General features: G+C 47.3%; 1 protein-coding gene across 1 annotated transcript; it reads right to left on the reverse strand.

Annotated features, from left to right (window-relative positions):
* Positions 1 to 746: 746 nt before the first annotated feature.
* CLEC19A (C-type lectin domain containing 19A) lies at positions 747 to 17,407 on the reverse strand. Its single transcript, XM_045542686.1, has 5 exons — positions 17,320 to 17,407; positions 8,475 to 8,640; positions 5,221 to 5,314; positions 2,654 to 2,786; positions 747 to 840 (listed from the first exon to the last, which is right to left on the reverse strand). Exons 1-5 carry the CDS (start codon positions 17,405 to 17,407, stop codon positions 761 to 763), a joined length of 561 nt encoding a protein of 186 aa, XP_045398642.1. The 3' UTR covers positions 747 to 760.
* Between the last annotated feature and the right edge of the window lie 355 nt (positions 17,408 to 17,762).

Here is a 17,762-nt window from a genome sequence, read left to right on the forward strand (position 1 = left end):
ATATCAATTTTATTTATTTGAGGTGACTGACAAACATTGTGTATAGTTAAAATGTACAACATGATGTTTTGATATACGTATACATTGTGAAATGATTATCACAATCAAGCTAATTAACCTATCCATTGCCTCACAAATTTACTTTTTTTGTTGTGAGAACACTTAAGATCTACTCTTTCAGCAATTTTTTTTTTTTTTTTGGTGAGAACACTTAAGCTCTACTCTTAAGTGTAAAGGATGTGATACATTATTATCAACTATAGTCAAGTACTGTACTTCAGGTCTCCAGAACTTATTCGTCTTATTACTGAAAGTTTGTACCTTTTGACGAACATCCCCCCATTTTCCCACTCCCAGCCCCTCAGATGAAATTGACTGCACCCCGTTCTGCCCCAGGGACGTGCATCCAGGCAGGGTCCAATCAATCAGCAATTGCCAAAGTGATAGCTTCAGGGATGGGCATGTGACTGAGTCAGGCCAATGAGATTCAACTCTGAATCCAGAACAACTCCTGCATTTCTGTGACTTGGGCCAATGAATCCACCACCATTTTTCATGTATTAAGCCAGTTTGAGTTGGGTTTCCTGTCTTTTGGCCGAGTAATCACCTGCATAATTAAGACTTACTTGTTTAAAACCTCGGTCTGGGAGATTTACCTCCCATGTGTGTTTTGCATTTATTCAGTGGCAAGTCTACACCAGGCACAGCTGCAAGACGATGCTGGAGTTGAGCTCACTCCAGGAGGGCAAGCCTGGCTGGATCAATGAATGGTCAGAGATGGGATCTTGCAGACAAAGGGGAACTTCCGGCTGCAGGTGTTATCATTCCATGACCTCAGAGCTATGATGGAAAGAAACAGAGAATCTGGGTGAAGATCCAGCCACCACAATAAAAGTATCCCCACCACCCTACTGGAGTAAAAGCCCTCTCCAGTAGATCTCATGTCTACACTGGCAGCCCTTTCTTGCTAATGCAGGACTTGGTGACACAGCCATCTCTGGACAATGAGGGAAGCCTCGAAACAGAACCAATACAAAGAAGAGGGCAGAGCTGGGAGCACTGCAGAGAAAAGGAGCCAGAGCCCTGTTATTCCACGCCTGGAGCCTGCTGCACTTCAAGACTCCCCATCATTTGTAATGAAGAATCTCCTTACTGTTTATGCCAGTTCCAGTTTGGTTTTTTATTTCTTAGTGTTTAAAGGTGCTTGACTATGACAATAAAAATAATAGCAGCCAACATTTCTTGAGAATTACCTTGTGCCAGGCACATTCTTTATATTTGTAATTTTGTTTAATGTTCTTGACAATCTTACAAGGCAAATACATTATTGTTCTTATTTGTAAAATGTAAGTGATTTTGCTCAAGGTCATGTGTGTAGTAAGTGGCAGAACCAAATCTTTTTTTGTTGTTTGTTTGAGACAAAGTCTCGCTCTGTTGCCCAGGCTAATCCTCCAACTCCCAGGCTCGAGTGATCCTCCTGCCTCAGCCTCCCGAGTAGCTGGGACTACAGGCATGAGGCACCACGCCCGGCTAATTTTTCTATCTTTGTGGAGATGGGGTCTCACCATGTTGCTCAGGCTGGTCTTAAACTCCTGGGCTCAAGCGATCCTCCTGCCTCAGCCTCCCAAGTAGCTGGGACTACAGGCATACGCCACCATGCCTGGCTAATTTTTTTCTATTTTTAGTTGTTTGGCTAATTTCTTTCTATTTTTAGTAGAGATGGGGTCTCGCTCTTGCTCAGGCCGGTCTCAAACTCCTGAGCTCAAGCGATCCTCCTGCCTCGGCCTCCCAGAGTGCTAGGATTACAGGTGTGAGCCACCACGCCCGGCCTTTACTAGTTTTTATTTCAAGATTGGTGTGGGGAGTGACGATGTTAATGATGATCATGGTGATTGCTAGTACTGAACACTAAGCATGGCAGCCACTTTATGTACATTATCTCCTGTTTTATTTACATCAACCCTGTGAGTTAAGTATCATTAGCCTAATTTTGAAGATGAAGAATCTGAGGGACCAAGAGGGTCCCTCGGGCTATACAACTAATACGGGTGGAGCTGAGGGTCAGACAAGGGCAGTCAACTCCAGAGTCCATGCTCTTGCCACAGTCCTATCTCAGCGGCACCTCCTTTGATCCTCATAACAGTCCTGTGGGTAGGAACGATCATTAAGCCCATTTTATGGAAGAGGAAGTAGAATCTCAGAAAGGATAAGTAATTTCCTGCAAAAACCACAAAGCTAGAAAGCAACAGGGCCAGAATTTGAACCCAGGTCTATACTCTTTTTGTCACTTACACCTTCAGGCTACCCTAGGTGTGGACTTGTTCTAGTATTCAGGAGCAGGAGCCTGGGGTGGGGACTTGCACCCTGATGTGTTGGTACGCTGACACAGCAGAACTGCCCTTTCACTACACTCTTTTTTTTTTTTTTAATGCTTCTATCTCTAATGTCTTTTCATCCAAATTAGAGTCTGCGTGTCAACAACACATCATTAAATATTGTTTAAAACATATCCACTGTGGAGAATGGCCATGCCCCTAATGCCCCAAAGCCCCCCTGGTCGCTCTCCAAGGTGCTGAACATCTTGACAGTCTCCCTGCCATCCCAAGTGTCTCCCCAGCACCTCTGCAAGAGCCCTGGTCTCAGGGACACCCACCGCTGGTAGGCCGGTACCATATCTGCACGCAGTCTTCCTCTTCTGGGTCTGCATGGATGCCGTCATCCGGCTGGCTCCCATCCCAGTAGCTGTAGTCATAGGATGAGCCATCGGTCCATTCAAACTGCCCTTCCTGGGGGTGGGGTCCACCCAGGGACAAGGAAGCAAGCCAAGGAGAGGAAGATTAAGCATTCGAGCCAGCTCCAGTTCAGGGATAACATGCTTAGCACCTCCATACCTAACACCTCTGTGCAGAGGTCCCCACCGATACTTGTGCTACTAATCAGATACTACTGCCATTACTACGACTATTACTAGCTGCCATTTGTTAAAGGTTTATTATGTGCCATGCAAGGCACTTTACTCATTTTATCCTCACCATCCTGCAAAGCAGCCATCGTTGTCCCCATTTTACAGATGAGAAAACGGAGACTCAGATTGGTCTATGCAAAATTCATACAGCTAATAAAGCATTAGCGCTGGAATTCAAACCCAGGTCTTCCTGACTCTAGTACCCAGATCCTAACTTTGCCAGTGGATGGGAGTCACTCCTCATGTCTTTCTTTTTTGTATAAATAGTCTGTGTTTTTCTTGCCTCATATGGAACTACTCTGACCAATGACAAGAAAAGTCCTGTTGGGAATTTGACTGGTGTTGCAATACATGTGCAAATTAACTATGGAAAGAACTACATGTTTGCAACATTCAGGAAGAAGATCCATTTCTCTGTTTATTTAAGTTTTTGGAAAAGTATCCCCCAAAGCCCTGAGGATTATGGAGACCATGCCATATAATGGGAATGGACTGCTACTTCTGACAGAGAGAGAGACAAGAGCTTGAGATCCCATCTGAAGTTACTTAACCTCTCTGAGCCTCAGTTTCCACACCTATATGATGGAGTTAATATCTTCTTCAGAAAGTTGCTGTGAGGGTTGAACAAATTAAACCATGTGAAAGACTTAGCACAGTGCCTGGCACATGGTGCCTAGCCATGAAGAGAGAGAGGAAAACAAGCCCTATTCCTGGGTTGTTTGTTGCTGTTATTATTATTATTTTTATTATTTTACAAGTTCCTTAAACTCTGATTTAATGGTGTTATAATCCAAGTTTGAAGTTACTATTATAAATGGAAATGCTAGTGGTTTTCTAAAAAAATTACAACTTCTATATGAGTTCTTATCAGATGAATTCTATTGATTTAAAAAATATCCATGTTGAGTCTGACCATGCTGTTACTTCTGCTACATTAGCGGAAACTTTAGCAACTTCCACCGCTCTCGATGAGTTCTCAGAGTGTGCCAAGCACCGTGCTAAGCCCTTTGCATACATTGGCTCACCTATATTTTTACAACAAGGCACTATTATTATCATCCCCATTTTACAGATGGAGAAACTGAGGCTCAGACAGGTTCTCAAAAATTGCCCAAAGTTGCCCACCAGCGAGTAAGCGGCAGAACAGGAGCTGAAACTGGAGTCTGTTCTCTGTAGTGCTCTGAGGCAGGGCAAGAATCATACATGCAGAATAGAGACTCAGGTTGCGGCTTGCCTGGGGAAAACTTGGGCATGAAAGCTCCAGGTGGAGTTTGGGTATTGCCAGGTTTGAGATCTGGCCACACCAGCCTCTCCAGCCTTATTCTCCATTATTCTGCTCACCCCTTCCCCAATCTGCATCCCAGCCACACTGGTCTTCCGCTTCCTTGAATGCCCATGATGTCCCCTACCTAGGACCTTGGCCCTTGCTTATCCCTCTACTTGCAATGCTCTACCCTTTGGTTGGCTTCTATTTATCTGTTAGGTACTAGCTTAAATGTCCCTTACTCAGAGAGGCTGTGGCAGCCACAGAGGCGCACGGCTCAGATCACCTTCGGGAGGGCCAGCTGCAGGGAGCAGAGCTGATGGGCAGCCCCGGCCCTCCTGCCACTTTGGACTCACCACCTTGTTTGTGCCGAGGACATGCTTCTTCTGCCCCTTTGGAGCTACTATTGCATTCCCAGTGAGCCCACACTTCCTCCGGGCTGTTCCCAGACAGTGACTCACAGGTACGAGTCCTGGCCCATTGCTGCCCAGCGCCGGGTTCCTGTTCTGGGCATTCTTTGCGTGGGACTCCCCTCTGGCCTGGCCAAGACTTTCTCAGAACTGAGCTGTGATCTGAGGCTCTTGCTACCCAGTCTGTCCTCCCTATTCTCCTTTCACAGGTCTCAGACCCACGTCGTTGTCTGAAGACCTTCTCTGCCTATTTGTGCCCCTTCCTGTTTTTCCTTTCCCAGATATGGCCCTCAAAAATCTCTCGCACATCTAATTGTGCTTTGGTGCTTGTTTTTTTTAGAAAACTGAAGTCAAAACAGAGGCCTTTTCTGAACATGCTATATGTTCCCCTCATTTAGTGGGACATCATTAAATGTCTTTCACAAATGTGTCACAGTCTAACTGTGGCATCTTGGTGTCGGATTTCTCTCTGCGAGCTGTGTGCATAGCAGTGGCCTGGTGCAGAAGTGAGAGGATTGTTACATCAACATGGAATCCTGGCTGGAGCTTCCAAGGGGACCTGCTCGTCATTGCTTCCTCACCTGTCTGTGATCGTGAAGGCCTGTCCAGATGTCAGCGGGGATGCCAGGGACACAGCTGTTCACGAGGTCGTACACAAAGACATTTTCTTCCCAGCTGCAAATGTAAGAAACAGTAACATGTTCCCTCTTGCCTCTTTTCATGGGATAGAGTTGAAAACTGAAAACAATCCTTGTTAACCTTCTTGGACCAAAGTGAATAGAGGATATAATGCAATCGTGCTTTCATTTTTGATTGGGTCACCCATATAATGCCATCTGCACATGGGCATCTCTGGATTTGACCCATGCCAGCTCAAAGAAGGACTCAGCACTACTATTCATCCCTAAAAATCTGACTGCCTGTAGCCCAAAGTGCCTGTCCCCCCGGTGCCTGGCTGGTTGGTTTAGTTCTCCATTTTCAAGATCTGGAGTCCCCAAACGAGCTGCAAGGACTCCCGGACCAACATCACATCTCATTTCTATTTGGCATCTTCTCCCCTGCACCATCACCAGGCTCTATTCGATGCTGGTGCTCGAGAGCCTGTGTTCTGGCCCAAAGGAGAGCGATAACATTTCTGGGGACGGAGCATTCTTCAGTCCAGTGGTTGTTAACCTTGGTCCTACCCAGCTGGGTAAGCAATGGCACCCACAAATGCCCCTCTCCTGTGCTGTTCCGGCTCTCCTTTGTCAACTGCTGAACATGTATTTTGAGCAGTCACCCGGTAGGACAGCAGCCTCGTCATTTTAGCGTTATCACCATCTTTGTTCAACAGCACCTGTTTGGATAAACTATTTGAATATCTTATTACATTTCCCCCATATCTGATCAAAATAACTGGAAAATGGAAAGGCCCAAGGTGCTGTTGCAAGTAATAAGAAGCTGAGATGAAATGAACTTAATTCAATTCAACCGTCACTCGAAACAGAAATGGAAATTATTAGGTAAACTGAAAGTATGAAAATCTTAAAGTTTAATCAGATGTTCTGTGCACATAAGCTGATTGTGTGTTTAATTATGAGGAAAGGAACGAAATGAAAAGGCAAGAAGAAAATGCTATATCGAATTGGATTGTGTTTCAAAGATGAGATGAAACCAGGAATTTTATACTAGTACTTAGCTTTATGAGAACTGAACTCCATTTATAACAGGTGAATGTGTTGCTCAAATTCAACTTTTCTGTGTGTTTTCAGGGAAGTATTATGTGCCAAAGTGGGGAACAACCTGTACAAGAGAGAAAAGGGAGAAGATGTTGGTACGAGAGAAAGAGGGGTTCTAGGAGTTGAGAAGTGAGGACGAAGGTAAACTCATGGCAGAAAAGAACAGGAGCTGGGTCAGGGATTGTTGAAAAACCCCTGAATTGTCCTTCTGATGCACAGTTCAGCAAGGTCTAGGTTGCAAGGACAATGAGGCAGGCTGAGCTGTCCTCCCCGTGGGCTGGCTAAAGCAAAATCTTGATTTGGAATCACTTTTTTTCTTATTTTTTGAGACAGAGTCTCACTCTGTTGCCCAGGCTAGAGTGCCGTGGTGTCAGCCTAGCTCACAGCAGCCTCAAACTCCAGGGCTTAAGAGATCCTCCTGCCTCAGCCTCCCGAGTAGCTGGGACTACAGGCATGAGCCACCATGCCTGGCTAATTTTTTTTCTCTATATATTTTTAGCTGTCCAGATCATTTCTTTCTATTTTTTTTTTTTTTTTTAAGTAGAGACAGGGGTCTCGCTCTTGCTCAGGCTGGTCTCGAACTCCTGACCTCGAGCGATCCACCCACCTCGGCCTCCCAGAGTGCTAGGATTACAGGCGTGAGCCACCGCACCCGGCCACATGTATATGACTTAAATTCTGTTTTAAATACCTGCAGCAGTTCCTGCTTTCCTGGTTAAACTCTGAGTGTTTCAGTATGTTCCTCGGCCTCCCTGAGAATTCAGGAGGTGTTCAACATATCTGTTGGAAGAACAGGTGAGTGGACTCCAGACTCATTTGGAGACCAAGATAAAGGTCCCTTTCTCTATTCTTAACAAAACTCAGTGGTTCTACTCATAAAAAAGCGACCCTCTTTCTAACTTAAGTCTCTGAGATTCCTGAGGAACAGAGACAAGATTGTGATTTGGACCCTATCACACCTGGCCGGAGGAACTCACAAATCAGCAGGGAAGTCAGATGTGAAAACAAGGAGTTAAACTGTGAGGAAGGAAGTGCTCTCGGAGAGGTGGGTGATGAGTGTGATTAGGCTGCTAGGCAGTTAGAGGGGACTTCTGCGAAGCGATTTTGTCAGAGCTGTCTTGAAGTCTGAGGAGGTATTTACCTGGAGGAGGAGACACGGATGGGAATTTGCAGCATGGGGAACAGAATGTGCAAAGGTATGGAGGAGGAAGGGCTGGATCAGGCTGGAGAACTTGGAGAGGGTCAGTGTGGCTGGGGCTTAGCAGACGCAGAGGAGTGTGGAAGGAAGCCCTGGAGAGTGGTCTATGGAATCTGCTGACCCAGGTTCAAAACCCAGTTCCTTCACTTAATAGCTGTGTAACTTTGAGCAAGTTACTTACCTTTTCGGAGCCTCACATTCCTTATCTGTAAAATGAGGATATCTACGAAATAATGGTTTGAGGGAGATTTAACATGGTGGTGTACATGAAACAGCTAGCAAATAAATGTTAGTTATTATTCTTTAAATCCCTTACATTATGTTCTTTATGTGGAAAGTATGTCAGTTGTATCACAGGGTCAAACCCCCTGGGATACAGAGCAGAGCCCAGCACAACGTTGGCACTTTTGAGAGATGAATCTTCCAGAATGCCATTTGCTACCCCTGCTAAATGCTTTGCCTTCTACCAGCAAGGAAAATTTCACCGGGAAATTGGGTTGGATAAAAAGTAGCTTCAGGCATGGTGCGGAGGCTCATGCCTATAATCCCAGCACTTTGAGAGGCTGAGGTGGGAGGATCACTTGAGGTCAGGAGTTTGAGATCAGCCTGGGCAACATAATGAGACCCCCGTCTCTACAAAAAATACAAAAATGAGTCGGGCCTGGTGGGGTGCACCTGTAGTCCCAGCTATTCGGGAGGCTGAGGCAGGAGGATCACTTGAGCCCAGGAATTAGAGGCTGCAGTGAGCTATAACCACTCCACTGCACTCTAGTCTGGGCAACAGAGTGAGATCTTGTCTCAAAAAAAAAAAAAAATAGCTTTAATTACCGAAGAGAAATGCCAGCTGGAAATACCATTCTCCACCCCCTTTCCCAAAGAGATGCTTAGTTGGACTATGGAGGACCAGGATCCCACTCACCTGTGGATGGAGGCTAACTTGGCGGACTTCCTGCCCACGGAGAACTCAGAACAGTAGAGGTCAGCCTCCGCCCAGGTCTTGTTGAGAGGGAAGAATCTATAGCAGTGGCCCTTGAACTCCATCCAGAACAGGGGACACAGGGAGGCCTGGGGCAGCTCTGGCAGGGCTGGGGGCAGAGAGGAAACAGACTGGGAGGAAGGTTGGCGGTGCCGACATTGTTTCCACAGCTTAGCACATATTTTCAAGACTGTGTCCAAGTAAAGAATATGTCCAAGTAAAACATATTCCATTATGACTAATGCAATTTCATGCTTGAGGTCCAAAAAAACACATACATACCTAAATTTTACAAAATAATAAAAGTAACATATGCTCATCATAGAACACTTGGAAGATGTCAATACTTTGTTACATTTTTCCTTGTGTCCCATTTGTTTGCAGCGACTTTTAAAACTGAAATTGTGATTATATCATACTCTGTATACCAGTCAGAACTCTGATTTCTAAAGATTAAAGACCGTGAACATTGCTCCTATGTCATTGTACATTTTTGTAAGCATTGTTTTAAATAGCTCTTGAATCCTCTACTGAGTGGCCCTCTTAGAGTTTATTTAATCATTCTCTTATTTTTGGATAATTAGATTGCTTCCCTTTTTTTTTTTAAACTATTACAAATAATTCTGAGATGAACAGCTTTGTGCGTAGAGCTTTCTCAGCATTTCTGATGGTTTTCTAAGGAGAGGTTTTTAAGGCTTTGTTACAATTTGCTAAATTGCCTCCTGAAAGCAATTTATGCGCCCACGGTAATGTCTGAGAGCGCTCAGTCTCACTGTGCCCTTGTTGATGCTGAGTGTTATCAATTTCACAGTGATCTTTGCAAATTTTATAAGCAAAAAACAGTATCTTGTTTTGATTTGCAATTCTGGGCTATCTGGCGAGGGTGCACATTTTTTTTCCCCACGTGTTTATTGACAAGCTATAGCCAAGGCTATTTGTGTCTTCTGCCCATTGAACTCCTGGGGTTTAGGATTTTTTTCTTAATTCTGAAAAGGAATAAATTAAAAAAAAAACACCCCATGGTTGAGATAATAAAGCTCTCTCAAGTCTCAGCCCCTCTGAAGGCTTCTGAGGAGATGCTTTATTTGGAAATCACGACTCAGGATGACTGGCAGGGGGAGGCAGGCTGAGAGCCTTGCTCGTGTTAGGCTGGATGGCTCACCTGTGGGGCAGGCAGTGAGCCGTGGGGAAATCTGTTAGACTGGGGCTGGGAAGCTTGGATTCTGGTCCTGGCTTTGTACCTGTTCCGCCTTGGGACTCTGGCACATTCTGTCCCTCCTTGACCATCAAACTAGCTGATCTCTGGGGTCCCTTTTGCAGCCACCCCCCCCAAGGGTAGGTGAAAGCCACCCTCCTGTGGAATCTTTGCCTTCAAGCCACCACAGTGGTTGGCTGAGCTCGTGGAATAATAAAGTAGTGGACAACATTCACTGAGCATTTATGATGTGCCAAGCACATAGAGGGAGACTGAGGCTTGGACAGGTTAAGTGACTTGCCCAGGGTCATCCTACAAGTAAGTGGCAGAGTAGGGATTTGAACCCAGGCCTCCCTAACTCTGAAGTCTGTGTGATGCGTCATCATAGGAAATCACAGGGCTAAGAATGGTTAATGGTCTTTATTGTACCTACTGCACATGGTTGCCGGGCCAACTAATTGGGCCACATAAATTCACCAAGTACTTGGTACAGATGGATTGTGTAATAGTATGATTATTAGTGATCAGCTCAGGGTTTTATAACCCGGTTTGATAGGCTTCAGGCATATAGTGAATCCCCTGAAATAAAAATGCAAAGTCAAAAGTGTGTGTGTGTGTGTGTGTGTGTGTGTGTGTGTGTGTATGCTTCTGTGCATTTTTCTGGGGAAACAAAGGGACCATTGCTTTAATCAAGAGAGCTATGCCAAGCAGGCTGGCTGCAGGCCATGCTTCCCAGGGCTGGGCAGAGCCACTGGGTTCTCCCATTTGACCAGGAGCAGCCCCTCCCCCAACTCTAGCGGTGGTGCTGAAGGGTCCTGGTCAACCCCACGGTCCTGGCTAACCTGCCTTCAGTGCACACCAGCACCCAAACTGGAGCCAGTTGGTTCCCAGTTTGCTCTCCTAACCCTCTTCTATATGGCAAAGGGAAAAAGCTCTGCTTGGGGAGGCGGGTGGGTGTAGTATCCTCGGCCTGTCCCCACTTCTCTCTGGGCCGCGGGCTCCTCCTTTCTTGACGGGGAGCATGGGTTTAGGAGGACATGGCCTCGGTGCCTGACAGTGGCATTGGCCGAGAGGGTTGAAGGCCCCCTTGTCAGGCTGGGTGTTGTTGAGCTCTTTGTGGGGAGCTTCTGCCACTGCCCACCACACAGACAGCCTCCACTGAGTCCCTCCCTGGCGTCTACTTTTGCAGCAGCTTCTCCCTCAGCTTGGCTGAGAAGCAGCAAATCATTCTCATCTTCTTTCCACTTGTAACCAAGGACACTTGTCGGTGAGCACTTAGCTAAGTTTGTCCAAGAATGGCTGGAATGACTCACCAGGAGTACAGTTTATGCTGGTGCTAAACCACTTCCCCCACTTCTACTCATTCTCGAATTACTTGGCATCCTAAATACTCATCTTAGAGATGGAAGTAGGGTGACCACCCCATCCCAGTGTGCCCAGGACTATCCCAGTTTTAAAAGCAAAATCCCACAATCCAGGTACCCCTCCAGTTTCCAGAAAACTGGAATGGTTAGTCACCCTTGAGCAGGAAAGGTGAGCTTTGCCCCCCAGGGGACATTGGACAACGCCTGGAGACATTTTCAGTGGTCACAACTGGAAGTGGGGGTGCTACTGGCATCTCGTGGGTAGAGGCCAGGGACACTGCTAAATATCTGACAATGCACATCTTCCCACAACAAAGAGTGACCTGATCCAAAATGTCAGTGCCACCAAGGTTGAGAAACCTGGCCCGAGACGGAAGCCGGGACTCCAGCAATGTGAAATAATCCCGCAGTGCAGCAACGCAAAGCATCGCAGCAAACACAGCAAATACAGCCTATCTGTATTTTCTTTAACAAAAATGAAACCACAGCCCACACAACAAATTAGAAGAATAGTTTGGGTTATTTCTCTAATTTTAGAGTTAAAATGTATTACTAGTAAAAAGCCAGGACTTAAAAGCACTGGAGACTCTGGTTTAACATTGTGTTTAAATTTAACAGCAAGGACCTCACCAAAGAACATTGCAGAAGGGAAGTCTGGCACTTTCCTCCCTGAGTTTAGGATGAAGGGTACTTTTTTGTCATCTCTCTCTGACAGGAGGAGGATTTCCCCCCTGGCCTTCCTTCCATTCAAGGTAGAACTCTTCGAGAGTCTCTGCTCTGAGAAAGGGCTTCAGTCTCAATTCCCCACTTCAAATGGCTCTGGCTTCACCTCCTCCCTCGACGTGGGTGTTAAAACCCAAGTCCCTGCACTACTGAGGCTGATGGTCCACGCAGAGCTCTAGAGTGACGTGCCCCATGCTTTGGCCTTCACCTTTGTTTCTGACCCCTGGGCACCGCCCTTCATTTTCTTGGAAGTCCATTTGGACAGGATGTTTGTAAGACTTCATGTGGCTTTTCTGCAGGGCTATCGTGGGAAGGATTTGTTTTGACTTATTCACTATATTCTCTGATCTGGAAGTTTCCACCCTCTTTGTCCTCTACCTCTTTTTCTTTTCCTTCACTTTTTAAAAAAAAAAAACAACTTTATTTTGGAATAAATTTAGATTTACAGAAAAGTTGCAGAGATAGCGTGGAGGGCTCCTGAACACCTCCACCCAGTTTCCCCTGATGTTAACACCTTACTGAACACAGGTACAGTATCATTAAACTCCAGGCTTTATTCAGTGTTTTCTTCTTCCCAGATCCAACTTAGGATACCCATTATGTTTACTCTACCTACATATTTCACTTGACATCAAATACCGTAGCTAGGATTGGATGGGATTATTAGGCGAAGTTGGCGAGAATTGGCTGGAATTGGTCAGAATTCTCTGGCGTTGTTGGATAATTTGTCAAAAATCACCTTTACCTCCTTTCCTTTTTCCTCTCCTCACAGCCACTCAGTTCTCGAGTCTTGTCTATACCGTCTCCTAAACACCCATTTGTTTCTTTCTTTCTTTACCCTCCCTGCCCCGCCGTCTCTCACCACGACCTTCTCCACTGCCTCTTAGCTCCTCTCCTGCCCTGTCCCACCTCCCAGATCCAGAGGTGTCCTTTCTTTTTGACCTTTGCTCCCTGAAGCCCTTCGGGTGTTCTCATTGCCCTTGGGAGCTTCCTGCCTTTGGCTTATTGGCCATTCCTCGACCTCCTCGCTCCAGACATGCTCAAACTCTTCCCATTTCTCACACACGTGTCCAGACCTTTGCAGATACATCCCTTGACCTGACTCTGCCCAATTCCTGCTTCTCCTTTGAGTCTCAGCTGCATGGTGACTTTTCAGGGAAGATGAGGTAGGAGCCTCTGGTAAATGCTCCTAGCGTCCCCTGCACCCCAACTTTCAAAAGTCCCCGTGAATTCCTGTGTGGCCCTCCCTGCCCCATTCCCTGTCAGCATCTGTCATGATCATTCCTCTCCCCGAATGCCTTGGCACATAGTAGGTGCACAACGACTAGTCTTGAATGAATAAATACATGTAGGGAACCAAACACCACTTCTCTGGGGCAGCCTTTTGGGAAAACGATGAGAAGACTGTGTGCGCCACCCGTGTGTCCTGATGCCTTGGAAACCGGGAGTCCAGACGCTAGGACGGCATTCCTGGAGGTTTCTACCCAAGCCCTGAAGGCACGTTGCCCGATCCTGGTTGCCCGGATTGTTCAGCGCCATTGCTGAGAAGGGGAACCTCAGTGTCCTCTGGGCTCCTTAGCAGTGCAGACTCCCAGGCCCCAGCCCAGCCCACTGACTCCGAATCTGCATTTTAACAAGATCCCCTGGGTGATTCATGTGCGTATGGAAATCTGGGGAGCACTGGTCTACAGTGCACCATACAGAGAGATGGAGCCTGTAGAATTACTCATTCATTCATTCTCTCACTGAATAGGGTACAGCAAAATAATAATAATAATAATTAAGCAAAGGGGGCTTGGGGGGAAGAGGAGGGAAGGGTCCTTGGTCCTGAAGTTTGGTGCATATTTCAAAGGGAAGCCCCCAACCCCCAGTGTGGAAAACAAGCTCCCTGAGCTGTTTGCACCCCTCCTCCCCACTTCTGGTCCCTTTGATTTTTTTACAATGAATAGTTGTTATGGATTCCTGGGGTGAAACATACCAGAAAATGGGGCTGTGACAGGTCACTGCTCAATTACTACTCTCCTTTAATTGGGAGGACAGGGAGGCAGAAGGGAGCGATGGCTTGTTGCGCTGGGATGGTCATTAACTCCAACCCGCCTGGTATCCCCCTCCTCCTCCACCTCTGCGGTTTTAGAAACTGGGAACTGAGGGCCCCTCATCAACCTGACCCCAAACCAGCCTTTGCTAATCTGTCTCTTGTGAAGGAATTTCTACAGCTTTGCAGCTTGACAGTCAGGTAACCATGGCAACACAACAACCAGAGCCAACTCTTACTCGACACTCACCGTGTGCCAGGCACTGTGTTAAGTGCTTTATACATATTGATTCATTCAATCTTCATACATCCTACGAGGTAGGTACCACTATCATCTCCACTTTGCAGATGAAGAAACCAAAGCACAGAGAGGTTGACTAACTTTCCCAAGATCACAGAGTTCCTAATGGGCAGAGGTAGGATTTGAAGCCAGGCTGTCTGGCTACAGACCTAGAGATTCCTACTGCATTTAAGTCCATTTGCTTTTGCTCTAATCTTGATGGTCCGGTCCTTCATCTATGTCTGTATTCATTGAACAAGTACTGTTTGTGCACCCACTTGGTCTCGAGCAGTCGGCTACAAGATGAAGATGCTATGGCAAACTATACAGATGTGTTTCTGACCTCATGGGTCTTACAGTCTATGCAGGCCAAAATTAAGAAAAATAAGCACAGAAATAAAGACATCACTCACATGTAATTCGCGCATGTGTGTCATGCTGGCAAAAACTTGATGCAGATCTCAAATTATTTCGGAAACCGTTATTCCCCTTTCTCTCCCTAGTTGAATTGGTGGCTGCCCCGTCCCTGTCTTCAAGGAGCCCAAAGGTGATTACAACAGGCCACCATCAAGTCACCTTCCTAAATGGAGGAAATACGGGGTGTTGCCACACGAGCACCTAAAAGCAGCACATCACCAAGGCTTGGAGATCTGGGCCGGGGGGCTTCCTAGAGGAGGTGATGTCTCAGCTGAGACCTGAAGGATGAATAAGAGTCACAGAAAGAGCGTTCCAGGTGGAGGGCACAGCAGTGCAACGGTCTGGAGGTGCGAGGGAGAATGCAGCATTTGGCGAATTGGAACCGGGTTAGCGTGGCTGGGAATTTGCGAAGAAGCAAGAGATGAAGCTGCCGGTGGGGGAAGGGAAGCAGTGGGGGGAGGCCACACAAGGGGCTTGTTGCTCCGGGAACCAGAGGCCAAACCACATGGTCTTTTTATTATACTTCAATTAGCAGCACCAGAGGCCCCCCAAGGTCTCCCAGCCCAGGTGGGAGTCAAAGCCTTTGGGAGTTCTGAGCTTGTTAGGGAAAGAAAACACACCAGTGGAATTCAGGGCTCTTTTTCTCCCCCCTCTCTCTTTTTAAGAGAATAAATTGTCACCTTCCTACTCAATCTGGCTGTTCGCTCCCCTGGCCCCCGTCCAGCCGCCCACACATGAGCTACCCTGCTGCCTTCTGCCCAGATCAGCCTTGGGACCCAGCCAGGCGGGGAGGTGGGGAGGCACTGGGGGCCACATTTGTCCTCCCAGTCCCCATACTGGGCCGCGGGTGCTCCCAGGGGCCCGGAAGGAAGTGTCTCACAGATTCCAGGCAGGTGGCTGCTGGGAGCCGCACTTGCCAGACTGGCTTTCATGGTGAGCCCTGGCTCTGGGAGCAGAACTGCCAGTGTTGGGTCTCTCCTACCTAAGCTTTGCTGTCCCTTCTCTGGGCTGCTCTTGAGGCCACATGATACAGAGGAAGAAGCACCGGACACTTTCTTACATTGCAGTGACCATTGATTGGGTGCTTAGTAAGTGACTCCTGAGGCCAACCTAGGAGGTTTCAGTATCATCCCCATTTTACAGATGAGGAAACTGAGGCGCAGAGAGCTTAAGTCACTTGGCTACCAAGTGGCAGTGCCAGGATTGAGACTCATGTCTGACAGACTTGGAAACTCCTAAACAGTGTAGCACTTCTAGAAAACATCTTTTTTCTGATCTTAGTTTTCTCATTTGTAAAATATGTATAAATACCAAATTTAACAATTAATTAATTAAGCAAATAAGTCAACATTTCCTGAGTGCCTATTTGTCTTAAGGTGCACGTCCTCAGATTGCTCACAGTCTAGAAGGAGGAACACAACATGGCAAAGAGTCACCATGTACTAAGTGTTCTAGAAGTATGCACAGAGTGCTGTGACCATAGAGCAGTGGGAATGGGCCCGAGTGTCCAAGGGACACTCTCACATCAGGGCTGCTCTAGCAGGTAGGGACACAGTTGCCTAGGCCTCTGTGCTCCAGCTTCAGAGCTTGGACTCTAGAGTCAGATGGCTCTAGTGGGAAACTCAGCACTTTGTGCCTCAGTTTTCCCATCTGTACAATGGGCATGATCATAGTGCTTACTTCACAGGGAAGCCAGTGCCTGGCTCACAGGCTGGCATTCTAGTAAACACTGGACATTATTGCAGCAGAAATAGCCTGGGCCCTGGGACATTCCCAGAGCTGAGAGTGCAATGGCAGGTTCTCAGAGGGGAGAGGAAAAGGTTACAGAGCTTGACTCATTCCCCATCTGCACCCCTGAGGCCCTGCAGAAGCACGTCCTGAGCTTCAAAACACTTTGCTATGCTTTCCTTTGTTACAGACAGTTCTTGGACGCAAGAGCCCAGGACAGGAAACTTTTTGATAGTCAAAGAAGAATAATATGAAATATTTATGTAGCTCTTACTAGGTGCCAAGCACTATTCTGAGCACGTTACACTCATTAATCCAGTTAAGCAACAGGTTCAAAGAAAAGGTTTTGGGGAAAGGATTTAGTCTGGCTAAATCTTCCCAACACTCAGAGGTTGTCTAAAGGTTTTTCTTTTTCACCCCCCAAAGCAAACCTAGGGGGTGTGGTTGAGTTGCACTATTTGCATGTATATTTGCATGTTCAGGAGGTGAGTAATGAAAGTCCCAGAGTAAGGCCTGGCACCTGTAATCCTAGCACTCTGGGAGGCCCAGGCTGGAGGACTGCTTGAACTCAGGAGTTCAAGACCAGCCTGAGCAAAAGCAAGAGCCCATCTCTACTAAAAATAGAAAAATTAGCCTGGTGTTGTGGTGCACACCTGTAGTCCCAGCTACACGGGAGGCTGAGGCAGGGGGATTGCTTGAGCCCAGAAGAGTTGGAGGTTGTAGTCAGCTGTCATGACACCACTGCGGTCTAGCCCGGGCAACAGAGTGAGGCTCTGTCTCAAAAAAAAAAAAAAAAGAAAAGAAAAAGGAAAGAAACTTGTCCCATTTTGCACAGCTTGTAAACTGCAAAACTGGGATTTAAACCCAAGACTTTTCAGGTCAGGGCCTGGGAGAGTGCCCGTGACAAAGCAGATTGGGGGGAAGCTAGCAGGAGGCTCAGGTCCAGCCCCTAACCCCCCAATTGAGGCAGCCAGGCCTCACCGACAGAACAAGTCCCTGGGTGTGTCCCCCTCTCCACCTGCTCCCAGCCTGGCCCCTGCGCTCACCTGGGCTGATGCTGATGTCTGTTTGTGGAAAGGCCTGGACAGAGAGGAGGGTCAGGGAGGCTGCAGCCCACAGCCCCCACCTTGGCATCCTGAGTCCCCAGAGAGCAACCTTCCGGCCCGAGTGGAGGAGAGAGGCTCTTTGGTGGGAGCTTGGGCCCAGGATTGCTCTCTGAGGTTCAGGCGGGGCCTGCCAGGAGCTGGGCCAGGCTGGGGGGACACCAGTCCCCTCCTCCTCCCTCCCTTTTCTCCTACCTCCTCTTCACACTGCTGGAGACAGCTCAGAGTGACAGCTGAAAGCAAAGGAGCACTAGGCCAGCCCCCCTCGGAGACCAAGGAAATTTTAGTTCCCAGCCCTGCCTCTGAGCCACAGTGTGACTTTGGGCACATGCATCTCTGTGACTCAGTTTCCTCCTCTCTAAGATGGGATAATAGGAAAGTTTACA

Source organism: Lemur catta, chromosome 2 (assembly GCF_020740605.2).
Source record: "Lemur catta isolate mLemCat1 chromosome 2, mLemCat1.pri, whole genome shotgun sequence".
Lineage (NCBI taxonomy): Eukaryota > Metazoa > Chordata > Mammalia > Primates > Lemuridae > Lemur > Lemur catta.

Coding starts and splice junctions, on each gene's coding strand:
- CLEC19A (XM_045542686.1), bottom strand. CDS start 17,407: ATGCCAAGGTGGGGGCTGTGGGCTGCAGCCTCCCTGACCCTCCTCTCT. Junction 2,787..5,220: donor GCCTTCACGATCACAGACAG/GTGAGGAAGCAA, acceptor CCCCACCCCCAG/GAAGGGCAGTTTGAATGGAC. Junction 841..2,653: donor ATGGTACCGGCCTACCAGCG/GTGGGTGTCCCT, acceptor TTTCCATCATAG/CTCTGAGGTCATGGAATGAT.